This window comes from Lycorma delicatula, chromosome 6 (assembly GCF_047948215.1).
Source record: "Lycorma delicatula isolate Av1 chromosome 6, ASM4794821v1, whole genome shotgun sequence".
Classification (NCBI taxonomy): Eukaryota; Metazoa; Arthropoda; class Insecta; order Hemiptera; family Fulgoridae; genus Lycorma; species Lycorma delicatula.
In genome coordinates, this window is record NC_134460.1 from 149,801,573 (window position 1) to 149,828,531 (window position 26,959).

Sequence of the window (26,959 nt, forward strand, 5' to 3'; positions counted from 1 at the left end):
GCAGATTAACCTACCCTGTGTATGCAGCTAATTGCTGTCCTACCCATCGGGGGTCCCTCCTGGTTCATTGAGACATCATGACTACAACTTCTGGTTGCTACGACGCTCCTACACAGAAAGGCTACCCTTCCTGTCCCTATAATAATAAGTTACTGGACCTAATTTAAATATTTCTAGAGATTTAATTTATTTGAGTATGTTATAGTTCTGAAAGCATTTGGGTAACCTCATTTCTGAAAATATTGATTATTTTACAGAAATAATGGTAATTTATTATATGATAAGATTTTTTGACAATGAATGTTTTTTTTTTATAATGTATCTTAAGATTTTGTGGTACCTTCAGGTACCAAATGTATCTTGTTGAATTAAGTACCAAACAACAGCATGTCATTTTGTATTTTATTATGTAGAATCCTTGGTTGTAGTCTTTAGTAGGTACGAATAACTACATTAGCTCACTGTTAAAAATCTAAAAGAAAGTCTGAATATTTTTATTGTATCATCGGTTAGATTTGTTGTATATACATATTTGTTGAAGTTTGCTTTGTATTTTGTGAGATCACATCTTTCTTTAACTTCTCCATACTAAAAGCATCACATTACTAACAGAATTTTAGCTGAAATGGTAGTTCATTGAAGAAAGTTTACTGCTGAAACATGGGATTAAGTTAAGTTTTTGAACAAATGAAAATCAGATGGGACGAGGTCTGGGCTGTAAGAAGGATATGGTAATACCTCCCAACCCAACTTCTCAAGCATTTCCCCCGTTCTCTGAGCAATGTGGAGGCATGCGTTGTTATGCAAGAGAATCACACCTTTTGAGAGAGCGCCCTGATGTTTTCGCCTAATTACAGGTCTCACTTTATGTTGAAGCATGTTAGAATAGTACTCACTGTTCACAGTATGTTGTTCTTCTAAATTGTCACTAAAAATTAGGCCTTGTGCGTCCCAGAAGAATGTCAACATCACTTTACTGGCTGACACGTGAGTTTTGAATTTTTTTTGGTGGGTGAATCTGGATATTTCCACTCAAGACTTTGCCGTTTGGATTAGGGCTTGAAATAGTGTACCCACATTTCTTACATTGAAAATCATTAGCTTCCACTTCAAACCGTTCTTTGAGCTCAGAACAAATACGAATCAAGGTGTCTTTATGGGCTAGATTCGACTGTTTTGGAACCTATCTCAAACATGTTTTGCAATAATTCAGCACATCATGATTGATTGAATGCATGGTTCCAACATTCATATTACACATACTAGCAATTTGGGAAATTTTGGCTCACCTGTCTTCACAGATAAGATCATTTATGCGATTTTGCAGTGCAGTGGTCTAAACCTAAACCATTCTTCCTGAGCGATGGAGATTAGTCACACTTGTTTTGCTTGAATTAAACTGTTCTACCCAGTTATACTCGCTACAGCAGTTTAAACAAATTTCACCATATTGTTTCAACATTGTTGAGTAAATTTCTGCTGGCTGCACACCTTCTGATAGCAAAAATCTTATCACTATATGTTGCTCTTCCAGCACAAACATTTCAAGCGGAGCTGACATTCTGAAATCCACAAAAAAGGTTATGTTTAGATTAATTATGATCAAACAGCTGATTAAATTTTTTCCCAAGGTTGCCAAGTGGCCTTCAAAACATTTCAGTGTCATTGAATGAACTGTTTTTTCTATACATCAATTTATCTCAATTATTGAACATCCCTCATATATTATTATATAACACAAAATGCAATTTAAAAAGTCTATAATCTTTTATTCTTTATCTTCCACATACTTCTAGTTTCCTCTTTAGCCAATATTCTTGTGCAGAATATTCATGATTCTATTCAGTTACATCTTCAGCCCAAAATATTGGTTATAACTTTTCAATAATAAAGATAAAAAATACATTGTTCATAAGTAATACACAATGTTAAGAATGATAAGACCGTTTATTGAAATTGGAAAAGGAATTTTTTTTTATACAAAAATGTCAGAAATTATCTTTATTTACAATGTTTTGATGTTGCTTCAATTTTTGCTTAGTTGACATCAAATAGCATTTAATTTCAATCCAAACAAGTTCAATAATCTCCTGGACAATTATTGCAATTACATCATTTTGAATCAATTTGTTTAACGTTTAACCTCTTGTGATAACTTTATGCACAGTAATGTTAAGAATTAGAAGATTTAAAGATTTCAACAAGAAAGACATTTTCCAAGATTTTTCAGACAACTCACAAATGTTCTTTCCTTTACTAATTTTAAACCATCGAGGTGATTTCCTTCGTCTGTACTCTATTTTTTTTTTTTTAATTTATTTTACATAACATAATTGGTATATTATGACATACTATCCAATGTAAGCTCAGTCAAATAACATTAGAGAGCTAATTTCTCATATCATGCTTAGTTTGATCTTAGACCCTAATGACTGATTTGGATTCTGCATAAAACTGTATAAGATTATATTATATGCCTTCTCCTGAATTGCTGAATATGAAAAATCTTGTTACACATCAACATGTTCATGAACACTCAGTTGATACAAAAAGAAAACAATCTATACCTTTTGCCATGATGATGGTTAGTTAACTTGGTTGTGAATAAAATACAGAATATAACATCATGCTAAATAAATAAAATAATATAAGAAAATCAAAAGAATTTTGATCATAAAAGAGAATTTTTTTTTATCCATTTTATAGTAAAACGCACTTCTGTAATATCACCTATGTCTCCAACTACTCTCTTTCTGCAGTCAAATGACAGTCTAAGTCCAGCAGTACCTGATGTAACACCATCAACTCTCTTTCAATTTACTATTTTACTGAAAAGAACACTTCTTTCTACATCAAGAGACCAAGTAAGTACAGCTTATCTTTTAACTTATTAATCTTATATTTGAAAACAATTATTAGTGTAGTTAGTTATTTTTTACAGCTCTGTACCAGTAAATAACTCTGTACCAGAAGTTGCAACTCACTGTAAAACATTAAGATAATCTTGTTTATGATCTTTACATTGATTTTAAATTACAACCTTGATGCAATGCTCTTCAATAAAAAATCTATAGTATACAGCTGTTAATATGTTCATTTGATTCTAACTTGTGAAGATGTTTACTAATGAAGAAAGAGCTTTTGCTTTAAAAACCTGGTACAAAGTGGGTATAATTTAATAATGAGTAGAATTATCATTTCTACACTCTTCCACCAACATGGAAGGCTGTCTACAATTTGCAAAAACATTTTGAGAGAAATGCAACTGCAGCAGACTGCCCCATGTCGGGTAGGCCATCATTAAGTGATGAAACTAAACTTAAAGTTTTACAAGCATTTATCCAGAGCCCTAAAAATTCTACTCATAGGCTATCTCTCTAACACAATATTTCAGAATTTTTCAGGCTAAATTCAAACATTACATACCTCGTCTCATACATGGTCTATCGAAAGATGATCGTGATTGCAGGTTTCAATTTTGGGAGACAATGTTAAATGAAGTAAGAGAAGGTGATAATGAGTTGTTTTCTAAGATAATTTTAAGTGATGATCGGACTTTCAAATTAACAGACCTTGTCAACACACACAACTGTACCTATTGTTATTCAGAGAACCATAGAAATGTTTTTGAGAGGCAGAGGCAGCTAAATCATCCTAGTGTTATCATTTGGGGTGGTATCTCATTTTGTGGAGTAATTGGACCTTTTTTTGATGGAATAGGAACTGGAGAGAAGTACCTGGCAATGTTGGCAACCTATGCCATTCAGGGGCTACAAATGATTTACGACACTCTAAACTTACTTTATTTTCAATATGATGGAGCCCCACCCCATTATGCAAAGTACATTGATGAGTTATTTGATGGGAAAGTTATTGGATAGCGAGGGGCAATAAAAATGCCACCCAGATCTCCAGACCGTACACCCATGGAATTTTTCTTTTGGGGAATTGTTAAAGGTAAAGTCTATGCTACAAAACCGCAAACAATTGAGGACTTGAAGGATGCTATTCAAAACACTTTTGAAGAAATGTATTTCAATACACCACTGTGCTAAGAAGTATGCTTAAGCATCCCAGTTGTCTGCAGAAATGTATCGACAAAAATGAAAAAACAATTCAAGAAACAATATATAGATAATCATCTAGCTTCAATAAAGGATTAGTTACAAATTCAATTTGTTTTTGTTTTGTATTTAAATAATGATCTTTATAACAGGTAGTGACTTTTGGCCCACCTCTGGTATAAAGATGGTTATACCAAGGAATTAAATGAGGTTTATAGATGAATCTATGGCAGCTGATTTTATTCAGTACTTTTTTCTATATTTTTATGTTACTATTCTAAAGAAGTAACCCGCATTCAGCATTTTCTAACATCATGAAACATTCTGTTATATCATAAAACAGAGCAGGAGTTACTTAACATTTTACACAATTTTGTACTGTTAACCAAGTAAATATCAGGACAATATTTTTTTCTAATACTCTTATTTCGAATTGTTAGACATGTATAATGCGTTGTACTTTCTGCAAGAATACAGTGCAATATTTTAAATAAAATTCTTCAAATTTTAAGTACCTATTTAACATTTAAAAAGAAAAGAATATTTGTACTTTAAATCATATTTCACATTGTCATTTCACCATTAAATTAGGTATTTATTTATCTGATTATTAGGCAACTAATTTTTTTCATTCATTGCTTATGAATCTCCATACATTACGTTCATTGAATATTTGTTTTTTAGTTATTATTCATTAATTTTTTATTAGGTTTCCTCTTCATTTCAGAATGCTGTAAACATATGATTAGAATTGGGTAAGTACCTTGAAAATTGTACCTGCTTTTATTTCAATATGTTTAAACAAATTTGGGTTAGAATGCCTTGAAAATTTCACTTGAATAAGTCATTCTAATTCTACTGAACTACGACCATCCAAGAACTGCTTATGATCTGGAATTGTAATAAGTACCGTATAAGTAAAGCAGATCTTAGAGGGCAAGTCATATTATGACCTTCCAGATAACTTCGGCAGTAATGAATGATGGTGATACAATCTGCTGAAGAGAATAGATATTATAAACATCACAGCACCGACTGTGTTTATTACTTGAACTTGTTTTTTTATTATTTCATTTTACATTTTTTTATTAAGTTTCTTTTTTCACTTTTGTCATAGAACTCTGCTATTTTATTATATATCTTTATAATGGGCTGTTGTAAATATGAACAAACTAAGCATGTCTAAGTATTAAATATTTATTATGTCTATGTATATTTCCATTTAAGATATAACATCATCTCTTGGAAGTCTCTCAAATAGTCATGTGAGTTTTTAAACTACAAAACTGGGTTGTCAGACCATTATCTAGCACCCATAATTATAAAATTGTAGATCGATAAATAGAAAATTAAATATGTTAAATATTTAAATATTTAAATTAAATATTTTAAATATTTAAATTCTTTTGCCAAAAAGAATAGTCACTTTCATATTATGATAATAGTCACTAGGCATTATCATAAAATCAAACAAGTAGTTGAGATTTTATTATAAAAATTAAGGGTTTATTATACAAAATTTTTAATAAAAAAAAAATGTCAGTCACTGACATTCAAATGTCATGATATTGGCATTATGACATATATAAAAGTATTTTCTGTGCTTTAATTAACTATTAACTAATTTTTTACAGGATATGAATGTTAAAATTTTTATATTTTATTCTTATAATTTACTTTTCAGCTGACATTTTGCATTTTCATTTTTTTCAGACTCTTACACAGCTTCGTATAGTATCACATGTTCTGGTAGGCCTACTAATTGGAATGTTATATTATAAGATTGGTGATGAAGCTTCAAATGTGTCAAACAATGCAGGATGCCTATTTTTTACAGTACTTTTTCTTATGTTCTCTTCAATGATGCCAACAATATTAACATGTTAGTAAATTTAGTTCATATTTATAATAATTTATAGGTCAAGAAATTTCAAATAAAGATTACAGGAAAAGTAATAAATAGGTAACATATTACTGGTAGCTATGATTTTTAATTTTAAAACACTCTCCTTTAACAGATATACTTAGAGAATAATATACGCACTCACATAAGTTGTTGATAATACAACCTTATTGTTCTAAGACAAGTAAAATGCTCATTATCCATAAGTATTAAATTAACAAAATTCACCACAAACTAAATTTTACAGCTGAAAATAAATATAGTAAACAAACTTTTTTCCTTGACCTCATCATCATAAAAAACTATCCACAAAAACACACTTTTAGTAGATACTCTCATTCATAATATCACAAACCACCCAACCTCACAAAAGTTATTTGTATACACCCATATCACCTTAAGACCATGTGGACACACAAATAGATACAAAAGTACATTCATTTAACATACTTCTATAAAAATAAAAGTAAAATAAACAACACAAACTACTATATCCATGGGTAATAAATTTCAAGATTTACTTAATAATTCAAGTACTTAAAGCATACCAAGGATATAGGTTAATGCAGGATAAATCAGACTAAGAGTCTTGATAATTAATGCAATTTTAATAAAAACTAAAATTATTTCTTCACATCTGAAGAAATTTTCTTGAATTTTTCTTCAAATCTGTAAGTAATTCCCAATATATTCAGTTATTTTAAAAAGATATCAATCATATTTCTTTGTTAGATACTGATCACATTCAAATTAAAATGCACAGAGATACATCAACACAGCTCACAGTACCAAATATACTTAATATACCTTACAAAATGATATAAACACTAATGCAGTATTGCACATTGTTGATCAGCTGCTGTTATTTTATCGCCAACTTTGAAATAATTTTTCACTTAATTTATTGTATTTGTCACCGATAAAAAAATTATCTCAGTAATTTTTATTTATTTTTTACTTTACAATTGTTACATAATTTCCAGTTTTTTAAATTTTTATAAAAATTTTTAACAGTAAATTTTGTTTTTACAAATTTTTACATCGCTAAAAGAATTTTGTTTTTGTTTACGATAAATAAGTTCTTTTCTGACAAATGTAGTAATGTATTGTTTTTAAATAAAACTCTAATTTTTCTAACTTTTCTTTGTTTTATTCAAATTATCTTACACCATTTTATTCAAAATTAAATTCTGTATAAATTTAATTTAAAAGTTTTACGTGTTTACTAGCCACTTAACAGAGTTATTGTATGTCAAACATAAAAAAACAGGGATTTGTACCCCAATTTATTGCTTTTTACTCCAGATTTCTCAAAAACTACTGCAGATACAGTTTGGGATTCAATTTTTCAGCTCAAAAACCATAATAAATCACTAATTCTGCTCCTTAATTAATGTCCTAAAAATTTCAGTACTTCCTCATTTCACCAGGGTAGCTGAAATCTGAGTAAAATCTTTCACTAGCCATAACTCACAAACAGAGCACTTTAGGAAATATGTTTATATGAACTTTTTCCATTATTTTAATGATTAGAGTAGGCTGTGAAAGTCCCAGGAGAACTTCGTAATATATTCTGTATATTTAATTTTATTAAATATAATATACAAAAATAACATTGAATTAACTTAACGGTTAATAAAATTGTTTTTAAAATTCAAGTTTTATTATTAATGCACATGTTAAACATAATTTTTGATATTTTTATGTATTTATATTAGTAGATTATTTGTATATTTATTAGAAAATTGTTTATATAAACCATCTTTACCACACTAGACAAATATTTTTAAATTTTTTTGCTTATTTTTTTTTTTTAATCAAACTACATAATTTTTATGTTTAATTATGATGCTAAATTGTATAAATTAGATAGAGAAGACCAACTAGTTTAAGAAATAGAGATAACTGGAAAGGGCAGGCATGAAACTATGGAAACACTGGGAGAACTCAAATAAATATGCTACCTCACCATCTATATAACCCAGAATTAAGAAATAGAGCTAACTGGAAAGAGCAGACATGAAACTATGGAAACACTGGGAGAACTCAAATAAATATGCTACCCCATCCTCTATATAACCCAGAATTAGCATTATCATCTGTTAGGCCCACTGAAGTATTCTTTTAAGAGAAGAAATTTAACATGAATAAGGCCACCTAAAAACTAATTCTCTTCCAGGCTCAAGAAGTTTTCTGATTGTTGGAATAAGTGCATTGCAGTAGCTGAAGAGATTACATTGAGAAATAGGTATCACATCATTATAATCAATAAATAAATTGTAGCTCTGAAATTCTTATATTTTAATCGACTTCATAAAATTGACAGTCATTGTCGCCACTCTTGGCTATGACAATGATAACCAATAGTTTGTTTTTTTAAATTAACCTGCTACAAATCTTGTTTAGTCATTTGTTTAACCAGTATTACATTCAAAATATTATTTAATAATTTGTTTTAGTTCCAATGGAGATGGCTGTGTTTATTCGAGAACATCTCAACCACTGGTACTCTCTGAAGTCTTTCTATTTGGCTAAAACATCAGCAGATATACCATTTCAGGTAATACATACTAACTTTTCAGTTATTTATTTTATTAATTAAAATGTGCTTTTCTTATAATAGTAATAATACCCTGAGGTAGATAATCACCACATCCAGAACATACAATCTACATTACACATCCTGGGCAGTAACAGCTGTACGTAGTACAATATGTGTAGCTGGCTAACATGGCTCCGAGTATTTATTGGACATGTAATCATTAGTGATAACAAACATTCCTACTCTTTTGAACTTCAGGTCACTATAGAACTGAATCTTTTGGTCACCAGATCATCCACATTTGCCGACCTCCATGGCATGAGTGGTAGAGTCTCGGCCTTTCATCTGAAGGTCCCGGGTTCAAAGCATTTTCACATGTAGCATGTGAAAATGCAAGTCAGATGTTGCATTTTCACATGCTACAAATTTCCATTTCATCTCATCCTCTGAAGCAATACCTGGAGACTAAAAGAAAGATTTGGATACTTGGACTTTAACCTCTTTAGAGCTGGCAATGTGGCAGCCGAGGTCATCTGATCGCAGGTGTAACAGAGATCATTGTGTTGTCTACATGCCCTCTGCAATGGCAAGTATGTAGTAAGGTGGCCATGTGCATCACCCTGAAAGCTTCGGTGAGTAAGGGCCTGGAGTCAGCGCAGAAATTCTGCATTTGCTCTCTACCGGGAGATATGCTGGTTACTTAGGAGTACTGGGTTGAACCTCCAAGGTTAGTAGCCATGAAGTGAAGCTTGCTTTGCTACGGAAGGGATCAACATTCATGCAGAATCTTTAACAAATAAATGTGGCAGATTGTATATAAACATCCTCGTCTAGGAACAGCTGATTCACCAGAAGCGAAGAGGGAACGAAGTAAGGATATTGATAAACGTAGAAAAGAGTTGAGAAGTCTACAAGCATTTTTAGCAGTAGTGTGCCCAGAACCAAGGGATCTTGTGATTACGAGAGAGAATGGCAACTTTCAGAAAGTTAGCTGATTATTGTTTGCTCGGGAGATAACAAACTGTGCTGGTGGTACTGTCAAGGAAATACGTAAGACTTTCAACGGTATGTACATCAAAACCGTAAATAACAGTCAAACCCAAAAAGTTCAAGCCTAAAAGTTCCCTAAGTTTGTCCAACCTCATAGCATTCACTGAAAGGAGTTGTTGCTGGCCACAGTCTTCTTTATTACATGGAAGAAGAAATAGTGGAGGAATTGTCAAGTTAAGCAGTGACTCAATACTACAGGTTGATCATGAGGAGAAATGGTGAGGTTCTTTCTTTTGATTTGCATGTAAAAAATTCAACAGACCTTTCTTGCCCAATAAAGTATGTATTAGCATACATCATGTAGATGTACGAGCTTTCATTCTACAACCTTGTTAAGAACCAGCCGTGTCACAGAAGTGAAACAGAAGAAGAGTAATGAGTCAGGAAGAATATGACATGAGGAAGAATATGAAGAGTCTGCAGAGAGCTGTCTTCACGGACAGATCACCCAGACATAAGTATCTGGTAATTGTGAAAGATGATAAGTCATTTTCTTATCGATAGTGAAATAACTAATTGTGCTGGAGGCCCAGTAAATAAAATAACAGAAAACTTTCAACAGTCTTTACTCGACCGAAAGAAAATAGGTGAATTTGCTGTAGGTGTAGATCCTCACAGCATTTTCAATACATCAAAGGGTGTTGTTTGTCGAGAGATCTACACATTGTTTTGAGCAAGATTGTGGAGGAGTGGTCACCACAGCGCAAAATAGTGCCAAAGGCTAAACATGATAAGGAATGGTGAAGTTCTACCTCCACCTCATTTCGCATGTCTTTATCATGATCTCATGTTCTCACTTTTAATGTGTACTGGTATATACCGTCTAGATGTGCAAGCTTTTGTGCCGTAACCCACGTGATGCTTCAGGTGCCAGCAATATGGCAACACCACGATTCAATGTGAGAGACTGCAAATATGCATGTGTGGTGAACAGGCTCATGAAGAGGAACCACGCACGGATCCTTCTGTCTGTGTCAGCAGCAAAGGAGAGCATTCATGTCGGTCAGAACTACTCTTTTTACAAAGATGAAAGAAAAGTTAAAACCTTACAGGTCAGTTATCTTGAAACTAAAAAAATTTTAAACAGCCGTAAACCTAGAGCAACAACAACTTATGCTCAGGCACCAGCTACTGTTTCTACTGCAACTTTGGTGCAAATCAGTTCCTAATGGCCTTACTCATCTTTGAATACTGTGATAGAGATAATCATCAGCAATAGAATGAAGTTGCTCTTTCAAAAAGAAGCTATAAGACCATTCAAGCCACCAGATAATGCATAGACTAAAAATAAAAGTCCATCTTAGTAGAACAAGAAAGAAAATAGATATGAGGTTCATGTTCGTCTACATAGTCTGTCAGATGACCCTGTCAAGAGGATGATTGCTTCAGAAACCTCTAAGCAGATTCTGAAGCCTTGTTCCTAATAGCTCCTGGAGCTAACCCAACTGCGTGAACGGTATAAGCATGGTCTATTACACCAGCTGATTTTCTGTCCAGCCATGCACATGTCATATATTTTCTAAATGGGTAGACGCACCCCGTCTGACAATAAAATATATGAACCTTATAAATTAAAAATTTATCACTTCAGAATCAATGAATAAATAAATAAGGATAGCAAATCGCTGTCACCCCTACGTCACTGTATGTCAGCAAGTAGCTGCCCATTATAGCTGATTTGAGCTAACAATTGATGGCCGATCGTTACTCAAGGATACCTTCTTCCAGCAATGCAGTCAGAGTCTTCCCTTAAGTAAATTACTGATGCCGGTTGAACAACACAACTGTATCAAGGAACTCCACACGGTCTGACAGTGTGATTCATGTCACACTGACTCGCCATTAATGTGGCCAATCTTTCCCTTGCCCTCTCTAAGTTCCATGATGGCCCGAGCTCTACCCTCTCCCCCAAGAGCAGGGCAGTCATACGTAATATATACATTCGACTGGAACTTTTACACACATCAGTTGCCAGGCGGAACCTGAACAGATAGTGTTTCAAATTTACATGTCTGTATAAAATTATACTAAGATCTTCCCTTAGTCGTGGTGTTCCACTCAAGCTGCTATTCCATCATGAGGGTCTGAAGCCTCATCCACAAGCAGGAGATGGGCAACTATATGACATTTAGATCCGGTGTATTGTGATCACCATTCTGCTTCTGTATATGTCGGGCTCAAAACCACATGCCAAATACCTCAGCCAACCAGCCTCTTCGCAACTTCCACATGGCTGCTCAAACTTTCACCACTTAATTGATTGGGAGAGCCTTTCCTAATAAGATAGTCTTGTAGGAGGTTGTTTTTAAAACATAATTCATACAATTAAGGCTCTGGGGTTCATGATGCTGCTCAAAACTAAGAAGATGGGATTCAACAACATTAAGGTTGTACCACATTTATGCTTCCTCCAGGGGTGTTGTTGTGTGTAGGGACTTGCTAAACTGCACAGAGTTGCAGTTGCACAAGTTGCTAAACTTGCTAAACTAAAGTCGTCAAGGAGCTTCATCAACAGGGAGTTGTTGCAAATCATCGATTAAACACACAATGGAGAAGTCTTACATTCCACGTCACATGACCTGACTTTTAATAAACCTAAGTGTGTGGAAAACGTAAAGGCTGGATGTTTGTCTGGTCATCCCGACACCGTTACGGTGTTTTGGATCTCCGAAATTCAAACGTACAGTAGTGCAATGAACGAGAAAACAAAACTGTGCTTGTGATGACTTGTTACACTTGGATGACCCATACAGTGATTCGCAGATTTGTATCAACTGCAATGAAAATCACAATGCATGATCACGTACGTAACTGTCCAACCTATAAGGAAGAAGTGGCAGTACAGGTGGTAAAGACCATTCAAAATGTCAGCTACTTCGAAACCAGTTTAGCAGTTCGCCAAAGATCACATCATCTTACGCAAAGGTTGTTGCTGCACCTGCAGCGTCCTTTAAACCGAGAATGTGATCTCTAAACTGGCACCAGCCTTAGCAAATATAGTCAATGCATCATTAATCAGAAATTGAAAAATCAACCTTTAAAGGACAGCAGCCTGAAGCCATCAAAGATAGAAACAGATATGATTAAACAAAAGAGTTCGTCTCCACTGAAGAATGAGCCTTTGACCAGTTCCAAGGTGAAGGAAAGTGAAATCTAAATTCAGAAGCCTGAAGCCGAAGTAAAGATTGAAAAAATCCCCATTCAGGGAACTGAGCAGAAAGAGATTAAAATATTCTAATAAAGGATATTGGATGACCAACAGTGGAGCCCTTGAAAGCACGGAGGTCTTTAAGCGAGAGAGTGAGCTTTTCATCCACCTTACATGCTTTGCTGGGGAGTCCATTGAGCCTCGACTCTGATGCATTGCTCACCACACCATCTGAGCCAGTATCATCTGATAGCGGCAGCAACATCCTCCATAATTTACAGCAGAGGATCAGAAGTTTCCACTAGACCTAGGCAGTAGGAATTAAGAATATAATAGTTTTACGAGCTTTTGACAAATTTAATGAAAGAGTGAGTTTTTTTAACAATTGTACGATTTAGCAACTTTAGAAAGATCTGAAATTTCTTTAAAAATGGATTGAAGTTCCCATATAAATGCATTATTTTGCCCTAGCTATTAAATGGAATACCTTCTATTCCGTTTTCATCTTGTTCTTTTACTGATGTCAAGAGTCCTTGAAACCAATGCCTATGATATTGCTTATATGTGAAGATTATTTTTTTGACTGACTAAACCTTCCAGTGTCAATTACAATTAGGAATCTCATTTTGTACTTTAATTTTTTCTTTATTAAATCAATTATATTGTAGAATTAGATTGATAAACTCAGAACAAAGTGAATGACGTTACTTATTTGAATATATTATAAAATATTTACTGTTAATTTGAAGAAAATTTATTCTTTAATGCTTAAATGATTTTATCAATTTTTATTGAGCAGGTGGTATTCACTGTTGTATATGTTTGTATTGTATACTGGATGACCAACCAGCCACGTGATATGAATCGTTTCTCAATGTTCCTAATAATAACAATACTGACCGCACTTGTTGCTCAGAGTGTGGGTTTGCTAGTAGGAGCTGCAATGTCTGTTGAGGTTAGTTTTTTAAATGTTTTATTTTATTTTTGATATTATGCTTGTCATATTCTACCCAAAAAAAGCTTTCTTTTTACTTTTGTGATCTATTTTGAAACTTTAATATTCACCAATTATTATTCATGTAAAATCAGTTATAATAATTAGAATAAGGTAAATTAATAGTGGTATAATGTGGCTCAGTATTAAAAATTGAGTTTTTCATAATAATTTGCTTGTAAAGTTTTTGTTACTTGACATGATATAATTTGCAATACCAGATTGCAGGATCTTCCAGCAGTCTGAGGATAGAGCTGATACATTCCTCTAAGAATGAGTAGTTTTACTAAAAATTTACAAATTTAAGAATAACTAAGTTGCAGCGTAAAACTAAGATAACAAAACCATTATGCCAAGAAAAATTCCTCGGTTTGGTAACTGCCTGTAAGAATCCTACATTCTTTTTACAACTTTTACACAGTGCTGGTTGTTCAGGCAATTCTTGTTAGTGTAAAATGTCTACAACAAAGCAGTAATCGACCAAAACATATATTTGAACATATCCAAAAATAATGTCTGAAATGGTTTTTCATAAAAATAGATGAAGTCTACTTACTTAATGTAAAAATCATGCAAAAGCAATGGAATTCTGTTTTCATATGAAATAAAAAATTAAATCTTCATTGTACAGATTCCTTCATTTGTATATTGTACATTGGGGCGCAAAATTGAGGGAATCAAGATGGCAGATAAGTAACAAATTATCTTAAAAGTCCACTGAAATGTAACCAATTTTTTTTTCAAGAAAAATTAGCCCCAAATGCACTGACTAAGGCAGTAAAAAACTCAACATGAGCTAGTGCTTGACCTCTACTTCTCTGAGAAGTACTTGATAAGATTCACTCTAAAACTTTTGGATATGCAGATTAAGTAGTTTCTTAAACAACTATGAGTGCTGTCCAGAAAGTAACTTATGTTTTGAAGTAAAAAAGCAACCAAATAAAAAAAAGAAATTTTATTATATATATTTGAAAGAGACAATTTTAAACTATTTTTCTACATAGTCGCCATTTAAGTAGAGACACTTATCATAATGATGATCACAAGCTTTTCAATTCCTCTCTGTAAAAGTCTGCCACTTTAGATTTTTGGCACCCATCTTGCACAAAAATTATGATAACCAAGCTTCCCCGACACAATTTCACTTTATGAAATTTGGGGGAAATGAAGTGAGAGTTCTGTAATCGTAATGTGGTGATTTTCACAAATTTTATCACTGATTTTCATCATCAGTTCATCAGTCACAAGGCTAGGCCGACCCCTGTGGTCCTCATCATGACAATCGGTGCAGCCATTTTAAAACTGAATGCACAATTGCCTCACTCCACCTTCACTCATTATTACATCTCCGTACACCTCACAAAGTTGTCAATGAATTTCAACTGGTTTGAGGTTTTTTCCAGTAAAAACCTAATCACTGAACGCACCTCACAACTCGCAGGATTTTCTATTGAACCACACATTTCAGTAATTCACAATGAACAAAGCATAAAAATCACAGTCCACATGCTACGACAGCTTGATGCATACTGAGTGTTGAAACATTTTGATATCAAGATGGCGGCTCTATTCCCATCCATCTTCATGCTAGGCAAAACATAACTTCCTTTCTGGACCGCCCTCATATTATTCGTTATTTTTTAAAATAAATACATTATTATCAATTATTGTTGTTGCTGTATTATTTTAACATTATTCTAAGTATTATTGACTGCTTCTGGTATATTTCAAGTAACAGTAAAAGTAGCATTTTAAGTTGCAGTTAAATAAACCAAAATTGCACTGGATTTTACCCAGCTTTCTTAACCTGAGTGAGAATTATAGGAAATGGTTCAATTAACATCACGTTGCTTTTGATATTTTACTTTACTTCACAACCTTCAGTTTCTATGATACCCTCTGAAACATTCAGGTATTATGAAAACATCAGGTTATAAGGAATAGTTTATCATCTTTCACACAATTTCACAATAGTTTTCATTCATTATTCTTTTTTTTAACAATAAGTAATAACAATAATAATAAAAAATAACATATTCTTTATTAAATTTTTAAATGATACTTATTATATAAATATAATTTTATATTCTTCTTAACCTATTTGTTAAGTTAAACTTAATTATCTGATTATTATAATTTTACTGTAAGCTTTAGGGGAAAATATAAAATATTATACAATAAGCAACACTCAAAAAGATAAAAATGAATAAATGAGTGCTGCTTCAAATTGATTTCTAATTGGTTACAGAATTAAATTGGTTTGCCATAGCAACAATCAACAACAGGCACGTCAGCAACTTATAAATGCTTATATATTGAATTTTTATATAGATGCCCATATATAAGTTTGTATATTTTATGTTGAAATGCTTTGGGATGTAGATTTCTAGGTTATTGTTTATGTTGGTAAATTATTGTGGCTTTTTTTTATGTGATCACCATCTCAACCAGCTGATATGTTGATAAATAACTTTACAATGAAAATGGACCTACTTTTGTAGCAGTTTCTGTGGAACTACCTGTGTTCTCCATGTCACATCCACGGCCATCCTATTCAACAGACTTCATTTCTTGAATCCTTAACTCTTTTCTCTTGATTAAAATTAGATTTAACTTAAATGATACAAATAATCTTTATTCTAATTGTTATTTAAAATAACTTCAGCTTAAATCCAGACAATCACAGCTAAACAACTTAAAGCATTCTATGAATGAAATGAAAATGTAAATTAAATTATATTCTGCATTTATATTAACAAAAGTTTACTGTTCAAATTGAATGCCCTGTGCAGTGATTACTTTTATGCCTGAGTATCATATTGAGATCAACTGATGCAAAATATTATTGTCAATTTTTTCCTTCAGTTGATCGATAGCATGGAAATTTAATCACATATAGACAAATCTGGGAAATGTGGAGGCCATTGCTTTGCTAACAGTTTGTTCTGTAAAAGTCACATGAACGCTGACTAGTGTGACTCTTTGTTGTACCATGCTCAGTCTTGTTGAAGCCATACTTTACACCGCTTTGTTATGATACCTGATACATAGATTTTTTCCAGACTAACAGAAATTCTTCTTTGTATATCAATTACAGCCTCTGGAATCCTAATGGAAGTTGCCTATTTAATTTTGCATTTTAGACTGACATTAAACATCATTTTTTAACCAAATCATGTATGCTATTCTTTGATGGGAAATTTTTCTGTGATTACTTGATGAATTTTGTTAAAGGATCCAGAAATGCACATAAGCAACATATAGCAACCCTTTCCTCAATCAAATAAGGTACTTTAGAATAACATAACTGCAAAGAACAGTTATTCTTATATTTACTAAACTATTATGAAAATTACATTATGTTTCAGAATGGAACTTATTTTGGACCGGTGACTGCTATACCTTGTGTTTTATTTTCTGGATTTTTTGTAACATTAAACGCAATTCCATCATATCTTCAGTGGTTATCGTATCTTTCATATATAAGGTTTGGTTATGAAGGGTGTATGCTTGCCGTTTATGGTTTCAATAGAGCCAGATTAAAATGTTCAGAACCGTATTGTCATTTTCGTAATCCAGAAAAATACCTTGAAGAATTAGATATGGCTGATACATTATTTTGGGTAGATGTTGTCGTTTTAATAATTTTTTTTGTAGTATTACGTATTGTAACATATGTTGTTTTAAGATGGAAAATTCATTCTTGGACATGAAATGTTGATTAACTGTATTAAAAATTAAACTATCAGTTACTATCATTTGCTGTGCAAATGACATATTCAGTGAAATCTGTCACATAAATCAGGAAATATTCATTATATGAATACCGATGAAATGGTTGTAACCGACAGATTTTTTTTCTGTAAATACCATACTTTGATTTCATTTGTAATTCATGTATTAGTTAAAAAATTTCACATAAATAATTTTATTTATTAACTTTATTTTTAAAAATTTATTTATCAATAACACACATAAGGTTTATTAAACCTTATTAATAATGCAATTTCTTTTGGAAACATTGCATTACATTTGTTCTAATCAATTTTTGGAATTTTATAATTATATAACATTCTGGCTACTTTTCTCTCTACACTTGAAACATGTTCTGTTTAATACAGATTGTTCTATTCATATTTTGAAGCTGGATTGTTGTGGATTAATTATGGTGAATAAATAAAATATATATTCAATACCAACAAATATATAACATGAAAAAGTGGTTATCTGTAGAAATTTGTATTCTCTGTGCAACCTGATGGTCTAACTTTTAAACAAGATACATTAGTTTATTAGATGCATTCTATTATAACTGTATTTTTGTGATATAAAAAAACAACATATGAATTAGTACTTTGTGAAACTAATAAGTTCAGTTTTAATTATAGATTTATTATTTAATAATGTCTAATGCATTAATACTATTATTATTATAAATGTGTTTTTATGTGTTAGTGAATGATTCATAGAAATAATAGTGAAATATTAAATTAAAAATAATGTTAAGTAATCCTAGATACCAGTTAACATTACATAATATTTTGCTGGAGTTTGTGCGATGAAGACTCAGTGTTTAAATGTGCCCTATCATTCAGATAGTGAGGAATCTCTCATTCAGTCAGATGAATACAATTAAAATTATTGTAATTGAGTGTAAAGTAGGTTTAGTAAGTTAAAAATAATATATTAAAAGAATCTTGTTCATGCTGTATAATTTACATAGATTCTTTTAGCCTGTTATTCAATAGGTACACAGAATTCAATAAAGTGTAGGTATGCACAGAGTCATATAAAACTTTCATTTTATTAAAAAAGGAAAAGAATTTGTTAATATTTACATTTTGCAAAATATGTCCACATGCATGTCATAAAATGTGTGCAAAAAGATTAAAAAATAATTTCTGAATTTTATAAGTTATAAAACTGGTAGGGCACAGTTTTCAATTCTTTTTTAAAAGGAAAGATAAATGTATATGTAGGTTTATAAGTTTTTAAAAATGTTTAACTTTATTTTATTATTATACATTTTCATCAATTTATTTGTAACTTTGATGTTTTTATTGCTAAGATTGATACCATTACAATTATGTAAATATTTTTTAAGTTGTTCCTAGCAGTACAGTAAGAACCTGTTTATCCTGTTTGATAGGCCAGGACATATGGCCCACCAGGCTGGTCTATCGGTTAACTCATCATCACAGATCAGTTGAATTCGAAGTTGAGAGTTCTAAGGTTCAAATCCTAGTAAAGGATACCTTTATACAGATTTGAATACTAAATCATGGATACAGATGTTCTTTGGTGGTCAGCTTTCACTTACCTGTACCATCTGAGGTGCGGTATACCTGAAACCGTGTAAGATTACATTTACATTCATACATATCATCTTCATTCATCCTCTGAAGTAGTACCTTACGGTGGTTCCGGAGGCTAAACAGAAAAAGAGAAAGGCCAAGACATATTTGGCTTGACCACGATATGGTAAAGTAAAAGTGCATTAAATATATAAAAAGTTTTTTATAGATGATTACATGACTTCATTAATATAAAATAACAAATAATAATTTTAGTAGAACATGTTTCTAAAAGTTAAACATGGAAGAGGCTTACAATCTTTTAACAGTACATAATATAAAAGATAATCACTCAGTTTTAAACGTTACAAGAAATAGATATATTGACTTAAATTATATCCACAAACACATTGTGTGTGTGTGTGTGTGTGTGTGTGTGTGTGTGTGTGTGTGTGTGTGTGTGTGTGTGTGTGTGTGTGTGTGTGTGTGTGTGTGTGTGTGTGTGTGTGTGTGTGTGTGTGTGTGTGTGTGTGTGTGTGTGTGTGTGTGTGTGTGTGTGTGTGTGTGTGTGTGTGTGTGTGTGTGTGTGTGTGTGTGTGTGTGTGTGTGTGTGTGTGTGTGTGTGTGTGTGTGTGTGTGTGTGTGTGTGTGTGTGTGTGTGTGTGTGTGTGTGTGTGTGTGTGTGTGTGTGTGTGTGTGTGTGTGTGTGTGTGTGTGTGTACATGCAAACATGTAATAAAAGTTTTTAACTTTTGGAAGGGTTAACAATAGTATAATAGCTGAAGAGCACACTGCTCTTCAGCACAGGTTAGGCACACTGCCTAACCTGTTGAAAAAGCTCTTTTGTGTTCAAAATGCATGTATTGTACGTTTAGAGATATAGTAAATGAGTTGTTATTCAGTGGTAGGCACTTGTTAATGGACAACAATGTTCATAAGTACATAGGTGCTAACACAGACAAGTAGTTTATTACAAAGTTCTATTTACTTTATAAATTTATTAATTTCTACCTGTGTCCTGTGCTACCACATAGGACATTATTATCCCACAAGAGATCTCCTGTTTCAGAGACAGTCTTTCATTATAGCTCCCAAATTTTTATCATAAAAATATTAAGTTCCAAAATGGCGATGATCCATAACTTCTGAAACCCTGTTGATCTTCTAATTTTAATTAATTTAACAGATTTATATGATATGTAAACATTTTTCTTGTTTATCAATTTTTTTTCTGTTTTGGTGCATTTTACAAATCAAAATGATTAAATACATCCACAAATATTACCAATTACTTTATTCAGCATGACAAGAATTACTTTTTCATATATTTCTATGTTTATATAGATATAATTTTATGTGTAACTTTATATAGATTACAGATAAAAAAAATATCTTGCAGAGATGTTATTGTACAATGTACAGAATACTGGCAGAAGATTTTTTAATTTGTGTAATTCAGGAATTCTTACTTGGATAAACTGGTTATTAACTGTATTTAATTTTTTATAAAACAACCATATAATTCTGGGAAAATTTACATCCTAATCCGTTTTAATTCTATACCCCAGAAGTATAATTATGGTGAATGGTTACAATTCCAAAATCGTTTATTATTATCATTCTGAAAAAGTTTAATATTTTTGAAGTTTCAGTTTAGATAGGTTTTGATTTTGTTTTTTTTAGTAACAATTTAATTTTTATGCCAATATTCTTCTTGCGATTAATAAACATAGTATTAACATGTAACAAATTTTCATGTTTGTTAAATAAATTTCTGAAAATAGGTAGGTTTATGTAATGTACAAGTTAATATATTCTAGTATGTTAATGCTAGTTATAATTACATTTTTGTAAATATTTTAATATATTTGTGATAACATTTTTAAAGGTAATTAAATGTTTTTAATTATCTATTGCTTGTTTATACAACTGAAATAAAAAATTATAAAAATTTGTTACTTTTATACTAGTGAGCTGAAATAAAAAAAAATTTGGTATTTTGTAAGTAAAAATTTATTTATCTATTTTTTGTGTATTTTTACAATTTTAATATTTAACATAGAAATAACATATTTTTAAAAGAAATTATTTTTGTGATAATTTTATGATAAAATATTTTTCAATTATGCTAAGTTTTAATTATGATGATACATATTATTTTAAAGACTGCACTATTCACATTAAAAAAATATATATATATATTTATATTTATAGATGTATATAATTATTTTAAATACTAAATTATATTATTAATTTTTTCTTTAAGAATTAATCGTTTATTTTTATACTTATTCAATAAATTTAGTCTAGCAACTGCAATATCAATTTGTGAATCATTATTATTTACTGTTATCTATATTAATGTGTTTGTATAAAGTGTGTATAAATGTATATGAAATATATTCATTACACACAATTTTATGTAGTTATATATAAAACGTTTTCTTTATTTTAGAGTTATACTATATTAAACCCTTACTATTGTAAAAACTAAGTCTAGCTAAAGATTAAACTTACTGGTGAGACATTTTAACACCATAATTTGCAGATATTCATAATTTTGTAAAATTATAAAAGAATTTTTTGTAAGCTTCTTATAAAATATTTTAAACCTGGCAACACAAATTAACAGTGTTAATTGTGAGATTACTGCTCTTCTACCACAAGAAGAAGCTGGAATTTCAAAGAATTACTCCTGATTAAAATGAAAATTCAAAGAATTGCTCCTGATTGAAATGAAAATAATCTTTAATAAATCAACTAGACCAGAAGCCTCTTGTCCTTTAAAAAAGAATTTCCACTGATATAGTCTGATTTAAGTTAAAAGTCTGATTTAAGTTATTTATTGTATATTAGAAAATTTTGGAAACTGTTAAATAACTAAAATTTATATTTATAATAAAAAGAACAATCTGGTTATAGTCACGAGGGAAAAGAAATGTCCAAGATGGCGGACTGTGACACTAGTGCCTCAGATACTGAGGGTGACCTTGCTCTACAGCCTTACCCCCTTGACCTTTTTTGTCAAAAATTTAATAGCATCAATGCCCCATATATATAAGTAATCTAATAAAGTTTAGTCAAAATCAATTTGCTAGTTGTGTAGATGCAACCTGAAAATTTCCAGCCGTTTTTTGAGTTCCTTAGATGTCAAAACATCAAGATCCAGTGAAAACCGCATATGCCCAAATTGGAATGATTACAATACTTTCCCTTCTAGAGCTACAGTGCTGTCTAAACAGGAAAGTAAAATTATTAAAAAATCATTTGTATAATAAAAAATAATCAAAATCATTAATAAAATATGTGTATAATAAAAAATATTGTTTAATAAAAAAAAAATCATTAAATAATTCAAATAGGCAAAATTATGACTAAAAAAATTTTGCCATAATTGACATTTTACCTGCTTGGAAAAAGTGATCAAGTTCTGCTAGGTAGTAGATCACAAAATACAAATTTAGTAATGAAATGCCTACTTAATTTTGTTTTTATAAGTGTTCATGTTGCTAATTCATTAATTATTCCTGGTGATGTATATTAATGAAAATAAAGAAACTAGTATTTACCTGTAATACTTCCCCACTAACTCTTGGTTGGTAATGACAAATTCTCCAGTATACTAAAAGGTTTTTTGCATCAATACTTTACTAATGTTCATGTCCATTCTTCTATTTAATTTAACAAAAAATAACTTTTCAAATGTGCTTTAAAGAAAGTAAAAAAGCTTTAAATATTTTCACCCATAATATAAAACTTTGCACTTGGTAAAAATTCCCCCCAAAAAAAAATTAAAAGTTTTATGATGATACACACTGTTAAAATTCTCAAGTTTGACAGAGATTTTACTCTCTCTCTTTCACCTCCTATAAAGTTTGTAAATTCTTAACATCCTGGTATTGATAGAAATTAACAAAAGTTACAAAAATATATAAAACTCAGTGGTACAGAGCAACTTATTTACATTCAACAAAAAATAAAAATACTAATTCACAGATGTTATTCCCAATGAATTTCAAGATAAGACCTTATCAAATAGCTACCCAGTCCATAAAACAACTTTTACAAAAATTTAATAGAATTAATTACAATATACAATCCTCAATACCAAACCATACGACTAAGTAAAATGATTCACAAGATCCGAAAGCATCTTAGATATATATAGATATCAATATAGATGTCATAATATAAGTGTTATTCAAAAAGAAGAAGCAGATTTTTTAAATATTTATTTCTAATGAACAACAATAGATAGAGAGACTTATGTTAACTCCTCTGAATAGAGAAAAGTTCAAAGTTTTTAAGTATTAGTTCCATTCAATCCCTACAGCAGCACTGTAGTTTGTTTATGAGAAAATAGAGCAGGAAAAGTCGTTTTGTGTGCTGCAGTAAGCAAAAAGTGGATCCATTGTTTCAGTGCAGCATGCATTTCAACAACGAGCCACCTTGTCATAAACAGACTTATAGTTGGTACAAGAAATTCGTAGAAGATGGTCACATAAGCGAAGGGAAAAGCATTGGTCATCTTCACATGTCAGATGAAAATGTTGAGTGTATCTGAACTGCTTTCAAAGATTTAGATTACACTTTTCTGAAAGGCTAATTTTTTCCGATGAAACAATATTTCATATCTCCAGTAAAATGAATTGTCACAACGTCAGAATTTAGGGGACTGAAACTCCTGGCATAGTCATCGAACATGAAAGAGACTCTCCGAAGTTGAATGTATTTTGCACCATTACTGTCAACAAAATTTTATGGCCATTTCTTTTTTACAGAGGGAACTATGACTGGAATTACATATCTGGACTTGCTCAAAATTGGCTGTTTCCACAAATTCAACAAGATCAGGATGGTTTTATCTTCATCCAAGACGGCGCTCCAACCTTCTTCTAACCTGGGATATGGTAGTATCTGAATTTCACAATTATATGATGGATTGGAAAAGGTGGGCAACATGATCTTGTTCATCTAGGTCACCAGATCTTATCCCTTGCGAAATTTATCTGTGGGGGTTTTATCTGTGGGCAAATTTTACCTATGCCTGCTACTGTTCTCTGCAAAATCGAATTGTTACAGCAGTGAATTCAATAACCAGGAACCAGTTAATTCATGTGTGGCAAGAAATGGACTATTGATTTGACATCTGTCGCATAACAAATGGTGTTCATGTTGAAGCATAAATAAAACTTTGAACTTTCCTCTATTCAGTGATGTATGATATGTGTCTATCTACTGGCCATTCATTAGAAATAAATATTTAAAATCTGCTACTTCTTTTTGAATAACTACATATATATATATATATATATGCAGTTATTCACACACACACTCTCTCTCTCTCTCTCTTTCAATATTTATAGATGTGGAGACTTCAAAATTTACAAAAAATCTGGGAACAGACAAGAATGTAGAACTTAACATCAAAAATTTCTGATGTAAAAGAAAAGAATTTGATTTTGATTTTAGGAAAAGATTTTTGAAAGAATATGTTTGGAGCATAGCTTTATATGGAAGTGAAACTTGGACAATCTGAGTACTTGAGAAGAAAAGATTAGAAGCTTTTGAAATGTGGTGCTACAAGAGAATGTTAAAAATCAGATGGGTGAATAAAGTGACAAATGAAGTGTTGTGGCAAATTGATGAAGAAAGAAGCATTTGCAAAAATATAGTTAGAAGAAGAGACAGACTTACAGGTCACATATTACGGCATCCTGGAATAGTCGCTTTAATATTGGTCGGACAGGTAAAAGGAAAAAATTGTGCAGGCAGGCAACGTTTGAAATATGTAAACCAAATTGTTAGGGATGCAGGATGTAGGGGGTATACTGAAATGAAATGACTAGCACTAGATATGGAATCTTGGGCTCTCCAAGATTCCCTGCATTAAACCAGTCAAATGACTGGAAAAGACCATGGAAAAGAAGGTAGAAAATTTAAATAAGTTTGTAATTTTTAGGAAGTAATCATTATAAATTATTAATGACTTAATGATTACATTATTAGGAAGTAATTATTTTATTAATTATTAAAAGATAATAAACAAAATTTAGGCTTAAGATAAAATTCTTGAACAGTTGGAAACATACCAAAAAGAAAACTATTGAAACAACATGACCAAAAATTTAAGATATATTGGAAAAATAAATTCTATAAAATATATGAGGTTATGCAGAAACTATAATTTTTGTTTTTCAGATTCCAGAGGGCCTAAGATGTGTTAATATTACAAGAAAAGGAACTTATATTTAATTAAAAGGTGAACAAAATGGTGACATATGCTAACTGTAAATACTGGCTATAAAAGTTCTGCCTTAATAGAAATGGAAAACAACAGTTTGACGAGGAAGAGAGAAAACTTTTCCTGATTTGATACAAAGTAAACCAAAATTAGCTTCCTTTTGTATTACATCTATTATTAATACTGAGTGTTTTCTGGTTTATAAATTATGGTAATAGTACACTTTATTACTTGATGTTTCAAATGTTCCAAGCTGATATCTTTCCCAATTATCTTAGTCCCTATTCTATTCCTAATATTTTTTTTAATAATTATGTTCCACATATGTATTTAATAGCTTTATACACTTTACATTACATAAGAATGTTTTTATTTCAAGCATTTATTATTTTTATTCAATTTTTTTAAATAAAATTTTACTTAAGTCTACTCTCCAATTAGTAATATTTATATTCAATCAAATTAAGAAAAAGAAATAAATAAGATTTTCTTCTTAATTGAAATTATCAAAAATCTCTATTTATACTACAATAATTTTAAAAGAGTAATTATTATTTGATTTAGAATCTGAGATATAGTATTTAGTGTATCTTTTTTCGGGTATGTTTATAATAAGATGTGGTGAAACTGATAACAAAAACTAAACTTTTGGAGACAATAATTATGTGGTACATTGACGATTCACATATTTATTAATCATGTAACTAAAATGTACATTTCTTTACTGAAGCAGCAAAAATATTTTATGTATTATGTTATTGATATTGTAATAAAAGGTTTTTTCAATTTTTATTACACATAGTCATCCGTACTCATGTTGGACAAAGTGAAGATTATGAATTATAGTAAAACAATACAAAAATATTTAGTTCAAATTTGAAAAAATAACAATACTGTATATTAACAAAAGTTTATGGATAAATAGAAATACAGTGATTTATACAAGCCAGCTGGTAAATATGAAGAAATATATTTCATAAAGTATGTATATTATGCAAACGTTTTTTTTACAATAAACTATAAGTACAAAATTAAAAAAAAAATTACAATTAACAAAGCTAAAAATAAGTTTCAGGAGCGTTGATTCTGGTTTTAAACTGCTTGGTAAAAAAAACTTTTTTTTTGTAGGCAAATTATTCAGTATATAAGCATTAAGTTTTTGCTTGAGCATATGATATGGAAAACTTGTAGTTTATAGATGACTATGCCTTATTGGAATTTAAAATTTGGGACTATTTAGATGAAATGCTAAGATGCTATCGCTCTGTAGTAATCATGGCTTTGAAATGGAGTTTCGTAAGTTATTTTCATGAAGGATGAGTAAGGTATGATTTTGACCTGTGATTTGTCTGTATAAAGTATCCTTTGGTTTTAATATGATAGTTTTCTGTAGTAGCTAGTGAATAAACATGTAATTGCATCCGTCTCAATGAGCAGTGTAATTTATTATATTGAGTTAATCTTTGAAATAATCTTTAGTCATAAAGATGACAGTGAGGTAGTGTAAAAGAAGTAAGATAACAAACTTGGCTCTTTTGACAAAGGTGATTTGTGTTCTAAGGGTTGCTTTGATGTGTTGTGTTTGATAGAACTTATGATTTTGGGTTTTCAGTAAATGAAATAACGATTTGTTATCCTTTCTGTAATTAATAAGAATTATTACATTAATATAAATAAGTTGTTATATATAAATTTTACTAAAGATACAGTGTTTCAAAAA

The 26,959-nt window shown here is 30.9% G+C and overlaps 1 protein-coding gene across 1 annotated transcript in view; it reads left to right on the forward strand.

The window, feature by feature from the left end:
- LOC142326375 (ATP-binding cassette sub-family G member 4-like) overlaps nt 1-19,504 on the forward strand; it is a 115,966-nt gene extending 96,462 nt beyond the window's left edge. The window contains exons 9-13 of the mRNA XM_075368832.1: nt 2,707-2,864; nt 5,778-5,946; nt 8,427-8,527; nt 13,507-13,662; nt 17,070-19,504. Of these exons, the coding sequence (XP_075224947.1) occupies nt 2,707-2,864; nt 5,778-5,946; nt 8,427-8,527; nt 13,507-13,662; nt 17,070-17,414 (929 nt within the window). The 3' untranslated portion in view covers nt 17,415-19,504. The remainder of the gene's footprint in view (nt 1-2,706; nt 2,865-5,777; nt 5,947-8,426; nt 8,528-13,506; nt 13,663-17,069) is intronic.
- Nucleotides 19,505-26,959: the final 7,455 nt, after the last annotated feature.